This window comes from Enoplosus armatus, chromosome 10 (genome assembly GCF_043641665.1).
Source record: "Enoplosus armatus isolate fEnoArm2 chromosome 10, fEnoArm2.hap1, whole genome shotgun sequence".
Classification (NCBI taxonomy): domain Eukaryota; kingdom Metazoa; phylum Chordata; class Actinopteri; order Centrarchiformes; family Enoplosidae; genus Enoplosus; species Enoplosus armatus.
The window spans coordinates 23655896-23663332 of NC_092189.1; the positions used below are offsets into that span (position 1 = coordinate 23655896).

Sequence of the window (7437 nt, forward strand, 5' to 3'; positions counted from 1 at the left end):
GCGGCTGCGCCTGGTCCCCGGTCAGTTTAACGGCTCAGAGTCCCCGCAGCGGACCGTCTCTCCCCCCTGCTGAGTGTCGGTATCTGTTCCCGGAGACAACACGATGGACAAAGTGTCGATGCTGACGGTGACCGTGAGCCTGGCTGTAGTTGTGTTTGTCACGCAGGTGAACTGCGGCTCCTCCACCCTGAGGAGGGTCTCTAAGGCGCAGGTGAGTCCGTCACTCCCGCCGCCTGAATGCTAACGTGACGGCTAGCTGCCGTTAAATGTTAGCATAATTTAAAGAAAGAGAACTCATAGATCTGGTTGTTTTTATGGTACAATAAGACATATTTAAATCCAATCAGCCTTTTCTGGTGCTTTCTACCACATCTCACGGTCTTCTACAGCCGATGGTGGCCACTTAGTTTTTAGTTTCATTGTAAATTGAATATCTCTGAGTTTTGGATAAAATCAGCACTCATTTTTCACTATTTAGTAAACAATGAATTGATAAACCAGAAAACAATAATCGGTACATTAATTGCCAGAGATGTTTATTAAAATATTTAGAGTTTTACCTTGTTTGTCTTTGCAGCAGCTGGTTTCAATTTATTTGACATATGAACACCAACTTGCAGAGACTTGCTTTGGGTCATGTGATAAACTTTATTTATATCACTTTACAAAGTTCTGTACAGACATAAGAACAGTCAATGAGAAAAATACACTTAGTCTGCAATGTTAGCACGTAAAATACACGATAAATAAATAGTTTACAAGAGAAATACTTGAAAACATGTTTTAAGTCTAATTAAAAATAGATTTTCAGAGGGCATAGAAATGAACTAAAACCTGTCTGGAAGGTTTCAAAAATTCAAAAATATGAAATACAGTGAATTAAATGAACAGGAGTTGGTGCGGTGATGTGAAATATACATGATTTGTAGTAAATGACCAAAATATGTGAAAACGCTGGTTTGTGTTGACTGACTCTGCGTGTTAACCCCTTGTGTTGTGGACAGATTTTGGGTTTTGACTGGAAGAACTGTGGGACGCCAGATCCTCCAGCTGTACTGAAGACTCTGACTGTGTCTCCAGATCCGATCTCCATCCCCGGAGACCTGACGGCCTCCGCATCTGGATCCACATCTGTAGAGCTGAGCGCTCCCCTGGCTGTGAGTACACCGACGCTGTCCTCATATACAGTACAACAATATATTATATCCGCTGTTGTCCTTTACGTCGGGACACCTGTGAGTGTATTACAGTGTCTTCTCTTTGTTAAAACACATTCACCAAATAAAGTGAGATTAAAAGGCAGAAATCTCAGCAGCTGGTGAAGTAATCATTAAGTCTCTGCTATGTTTGAGCCATAGGACCATAAATACAGCATTACTCAACACTAATTTAACCGTCTGGTCCAACGTCCCGTCTGTCAGCAGCCAGCGGCTTGTTGTTGGTCCTCGGCTGTTTTATAGAAACAGGCGTGTCTGGATCTGCTGCTGATCCTGTGAGCTTCATGTGAGCAGATCAGGCTGTGTGCTGCACGCAGAGCTGGGAACAGTTTAAGACACAGAGACAATCAACCTTTCAGGTTCTTTCACTGGATTTACTATCAAAGGAACTATTCAGTATTCCATAAGAAAAATAATTCTGTTTCTACAAGTTAATCTGTTAAATGAGCTCTTCTTTATGTCTTTAATTCAAGTGTCATAAATATCGTGGGTTTTTTGGTGCACAGTTGTTTTTCCTGATGAGGACTATCTGACATTAGAACGTTTTCAAAATGCCCTTTAATCTCTGAAAGCTTGTGATCGGAGATTTACAGATTCGTCTCCCTCAGCGTTGACTGCAGGTCTTGTTTGTGTGTCTCAGGACCAGCAGAAGTAGGTTTATGAGCCAGTTTGGACTGTAGCTGTAATACATGCAGTAAACTATAAAACCCTCAACTGCTCTGCATCGTAAAACCATCTTACTGATTTAGTTGCTGCTGGACAGAGAAATGATGTCCTGCACAAAACGTCCAAGGTCTCACACCAGAGGACCAGCAGGAAACATGTCATTCTGCTTCAACTCATTTAAAGACGAACTGTTTGAAAACAATCCGCTGGACTGCAGATAACACGGTGACGCTCCCACCGGCAGCCAGCAGAGTAAACAAGCAGCACTGTTTCTGAGTGATGCCAAAACTGATCACACGGACTCTCTCAACAGCCTGAGCCGCTCCGATAACTGCAGCGCGAGCGTCTCTGTGCTGAAGCTTGTTTTTACAGGCTTTGCTCCCGAATCAGTTTACAAACAAGGTTAAAGATAGTACGTTCATCCAGTCGTCTTTTTCAGTTGTGGACTGTTACGCCCCACCCTGAGGCAAACTAACAAACACTGAGCAGAGCTACAGTCATGGGATTTATCAACATAAAGACACACAAACAACCAAGACACTAAATCAACACTAACAAAAAGCACAAAGTCAAAACACACCAGAAGCCTCCCTCTTCATCCCCAGGTCAGGTGCACCTCATTGACCAATCAAGATGCAGCGCACCAGGGAACACACACACAGCCGCAACATGGACAATGAGTCAAAACTACAGACAGTATTTGGACTGTATTCAGCAAAGCAGCAACTGAAGATAAGATGAGATAACTCTTTATTAATCCTTCAGCGGGGACATTTGCATTGTTCCAGCAGCACACAGGATAGTGCAATAGAGACATAAGTAGAAAAACAAGATATGATGATAAATAAAAACAATAAAGACTGTTATAAAAATATACTAAAACTAAAAAAACACTGTAATTTACAAATGTACAAATTCACAGAAAGAAAGAAGTGAAGGTAAGGGGATTGTACTGGATTGCACATAGAGGTGTGGGCGTTGCACCATTGTTACATTCAGAAATATGTGAATTGAAAGAAAAAACACAGTATTGTGTGTGTGTGTCTATTTTATTTATTATAATCTCATGTCACTTTCATATAAAGCACATTGGACTTTCCTTTAAACAGGTTTGTAAAATAATTCAGAAATGACCAGAGCTGAAAATTCAAGTACAGCTGTTTGCATTTGTTCATAAAGAGTTTGGTATTTTTACTCTGTAAATGACTAAAACTATGATTCATCTATCAAATTAAATGTGTCCATTGAAGCTTCCTCACAAACTGAGTCACTTGATACAGATGTACTGACGAGATAAAAGCTGTGAATGTGACTTGGACTTCTGTCACAAGGGTTTTGCTTTGTGTTGACAGACAGTATAAGGTTACGTTAGTTCATTCATCATCATGACCTGATAAGACCGTTATCACTTCTCTCTTTGCTGCCAATAACCAGAGAATAATGTCCTCTCTGTCATGTGACCTCGTCAAAGCTCAACTCTTCCTCTTTGTAATCGCACTTTACTGTTTAATCCCGTCACGCGTCTCTTTACAGTCTTGTTGTTCTTTATTTGACTTTTATGTGTTGATTACATCTTGTTTTGTATCTGTCCATGTTTCCATTACAGATTGTCCCCTTGTTGTCGCTCTCCAGATCACATGTAATGCTGTTTCCTCTCCTCCCATCATATACAGTACATGGGACCTTTGAGACAGTTACAGGCGTGAAAACACCAACAACTCAATAATGTTGGATCTCTTCATCTCATCTGATTTGATGTACCATGTTTGACTCTTCAGCTGAACGTGACCCTGGAGAAGGAGGTGGCAGGTTTCTGGGTGAAGGTCCCCTGTGTGGAGGAGTTGGGCAGTTGTCACTATCAGGATGCCTGTGATGTTCTGACCCAGCTGATCCCTCCGGGTCAGGACTGTCCTGAACCGCTGCACACCTACGGACTGCCCTGCCGCTGCCCCTTTAAAGCTGTGAGTCCCTGTTGTAATTGTCATAAAGTGTTGTTGATGTACAGACTCGCAGGAGCCACATGTCCCGTCCCGTCTGTCTGAATCCAGTCTGACTCTCCTCTCTGTCTCCTCAGGGCTCGTACTCTCTGCCTCAGTCGGACTTCTACCTGCCCTACATGGATCTGCCCTACTGGCTGACTAACGGGAACTACCGTGTGCAGGGGGTCCTGGGCAGCCAGGGCAAAGAGCTGGGCTGCCTCAAAGTCGCTCTCTCCCTTCACTCCGACTGAACCAGCACCGGAACCAGTCGGCAGGTTTCAGGTTTTTGTTTACTTGCACATAAAAATGATCGAAAATTGGGAAACAAAAGCAGAAGTTGCACAAAGCACCGAGACTGATAAACTTCACAGGGGTCAACAAAACAGTTTTGATGACCTTTTACAGTTTCTCCGTTTTCCCGGATCAGTTGGAGAAAGACAAGATTTTTAGGAAAACAAATCAGGAAACTCACTTCTGTCTCTGTGCGGACACCAACATGTTGCTGTCCGCTGAAACTTATCGCTTCTTTGCCTGAAAGTGAAGCTCTTCCCCGTTTGCTGAGATCCATCTGAGCCATCAAGCAGCAGATAATTCATCCTTTATGAACGGTAACTTTACCTGCTGCAGCCGATCATGGTGCCATTTAACAAGTGAACATGAAGTGATGAGTGACAGAGATGTTTCAAGCTGCGATTTTATTGAAATTATTTTGGTATTTCTTGACTGGCAGATAAAAATTTGACTGTAATCTGGAACGTTTTCTGGCCCTCAATGTCTCTTGCGGCAAGTTCTACATATTTTGAAATCTTAATCAACGAACCTTTGCGGGGACAAAAAGCTCAGAGGGATCTGACCCTTTCACGAGCAGCATGTCGCTCCTTTGTTAGCTGAGGAAACAGTTTCACACTGTGTCTGTCGCACAGGGCACTGCTGTAATTCCTTGTCGACACGCCTGAGAGCTGCTCTCAGCACAGTTTCTTATGCACACAAATAAAAACTGATTAAACATAAAACATGGAACGGAAACGTCAGTAGCTCAGAAAACTAAAAAAGAAAATTAAAACCGCGTAGACAGTTTGTAAAATGCACGGGGGGGAAGTGTTCAAATGCAGAGAAACAAATATTTTTATTTTGTTCAATCTATGCACAAAGCAGAGAGCCAAAAGCAGCAAAGGACCGGCAGCTTTTTAGAAGTGCAACACGTTCAATGAATTTGTGGACAAATAGACTGTCAGAGAAAGGGAAACAAGACATCTGTCCTTCTCAGTGCCTGAAACATGAGGACGTATTTGATTCAACTTGCTAATGAATATAAACAGTCTGTCTTCCAGGGGTCTCACATGTGTGAAGAAAGACTAAAGAATTGATCAAAGGTATCTGCAGGAAAAGATTTAAAAGATTTAAACCATCACGTGCACATTACGGCTTTAATATTGATATCTTTTCTTTGTGGAGATCATGACAGATTCTCTCTCTCCTTATTTCTCCAGTAGTTGATATTAAAGTCAGTTTCACATCTTTTTTGCCAAATTTGACAAAGTGCGATGTCACAGTACGACCAGGAGAGGGAGAGCTTTTCATGCCAAAACATAAGATACGTATAATAAGTGCTTTCAGTTTGCTTCAATCGTTCAATCATTTCTTTCTTTGAGGTTTTTTAAAAATGGGATGTTTTTAAAAATATGTTTTTGGGCCAATGAGTAGAAGCTCTGCTGGGACTCAAGCAGCGCTCATCTAGTTCATTAATGTAATATAACTGATAGTAGCTAATGTATGAGAGAGATATTATTTTATATTTTATCTTCTTTGATTTGTTTCTTTTTACTAAGTGCCTGGTTAGATCTTTAGAGAAGAAGAAACCATTAAGTTTCATTTGTTATCTACAGTGTTGATAATGACGGATGATGAGCGATGATAAGTGTCACAGTTTTTAATAGATACTATATACTATATAGATACTCATGATTAAAAAGCAAATTGTTGTGGTTAATACTCATTTCATTTCTTACATTTAATCATTATCATCATTTAAACATGAAAGATGAAACTGCACACATGAAACGTGATTAGACTTGTTTGGTTTTGGGGGTTAAAGTGCTGACTCCAGCTGTGAGTGTGTCTGAGGATGTTTTCATCCATAACTTCTTACACACAGTCCCCTCCATTTAATGATCCATTTAATTGATCCTGAATACACCAACAAGGCAACCAAGGGGTCAGTCACCTGACCTCAGTCAGTCACCTGACCTCAGTTCACCTGCAGAAGACCAGACTGAATGCTCAAATCCTCTAGAACAAGCAGGAAGTGTCCTATGTGTGTGACCAATAGCACCAGTGTACCACCGCTACCTTAATCCTGTGGTCGGTTTGTAGTGAAGTGGAGCTGCATCCCACTGATCACAAAAGGATCCTGTAGCCTTGATCACAGTGAAGGTGCAGCTCCATGTTTCACCATAAGGTGGCAGCATTTCCTCTGAAAATGTGGTGACCACAGTTTACACTGAAGTATACACTATGAGACTTTTAACAGTACTGCTACTGCTACTAGAAGGACTATTACTACTCCACTACATGAAAGACTGCACTGGGCCAAAAGTACACAAAAAAACTTGTATTCCTTTGCGATTTATCACATTTTCTTCTGCAACAAACTCAAATTAAATATAAAAACACAGTTTAAAGAAATAACAATACCATGTGGTTTCTTTATTATGACAAAGACGCTTCAGTGTAAAATCTGATTTTAAGTCGCTGCAGCGGTGAATGTTAACAGGAAGCAGCAAAGAAAACAGACAACAAAAGGAGGAAAGTGAGGAGTTACACATGAAGGAGCAAACAAATCCTCAAGTCCAGGACATGAAGTCAAGATGGAGTGAAATGTAGTCGAGAGGTGACGACTGAAACTAACATGAGTGCGATGAACAGGTACCACTTATGCCTTAATGATGCTGGCAAGGAGGTACGGTGTAGTTCTACTCAATGCTCACTGAACCGGTAGCGTGTAAAACTGGCACAGCTGTGTCCAGAGATATAAATATGAATTACAGAATCAGGATCTGTTCACATGTGTTTTCAGCCTCGTGTGGATTCCTGACTTTGAAACTGGTGCTCTGCTGATGAAAATCAGCTTCCAGCGTCTGGTAACGTTCATTAACCGTTCTTCTGTGGTTTCATCAGAGATGAAAGACTGAGAGACTGAACCTCCAGAGAAGAAACAAACCACAAAGTCCAATCAAGATTTTATTGTTTTCCAACGACACTCACTAATGACTTGACCTTTGTCGTAGCACCACCATCAGTACTGAATTAAAACCAAAGTAAGTACAGTAGTCTGAACCAGCTGCTGCACAACATGTGGCTTTTATTTTGGATAACGTTTCCTGGTATGACTGCTGTGCAGGCCGTGTGTGATCAATCCAGTTACACACACACAGATATGTTTAAAGTTTTAAAACCAAAGAGAATTTCTTCCCAATTACTGCCAACATATTTGTGGTTAAAATCTCCATCAAAGCACTTTCATCTTAGTGTGTGTGTGCCAACTCCAACTGAAATCATATTTACCTCTTTTTGTA

The 7437-nt window shown here is 41.3% G+C and overlaps 1 protein-coding gene across 1 annotated transcript; it reads left to right on the forward strand.

The window, feature by feature from the left end:
- Nucleotides 1-39: 39 nt before the first annotated feature.
- gm2a (ganglioside GM2 activator) lies at nucleotides 40-5852 on the forward strand. Its single transcript, XM_070913366.1, has 4 exons — nucleotides 40-211; nucleotides 1005-1157; nucleotides 3662-3844; nucleotides 3958-5852. The coding sequence occupies exons 1-4, from the start codon at nucleotides 104-106 to the stop codon at nucleotides 4111-4113; spliced, it is 600 nt and encodes a 199-aa protein (XP_070769467.1). The 5' UTR covers nucleotides 40-103; the 3' UTR covers nucleotides 4114-5852.
- The last annotated feature ends 1585 nt before the right edge of the window (nucleotides 5853-7437 follow it).

Bases quoted from the DNA above. Each gene is read 5' to 3' on its own strand.
- gm2a (XM_070913366.1), top strand. From the start codon at position 104: ATGGACAAAGTGTCGATGCTGACGGTGACCGTGAGCCTGGCTGTAGTT. The intron at 1,158-3,661 runs GTGAGTACACCG...TTGACTCTTCAG, and splicing joins AGCTGAGCGCTCCCCTGGCT to CTGAACGTGACCCTGGAGAA. The intron at 3,845-3,957 runs GTGAGTCCCTGT...CTGTCTCCTCAG, and splicing joins GCCGCTGCCCCTTTAAAGCT to GGCTCGTACTCTCTGCCTCA.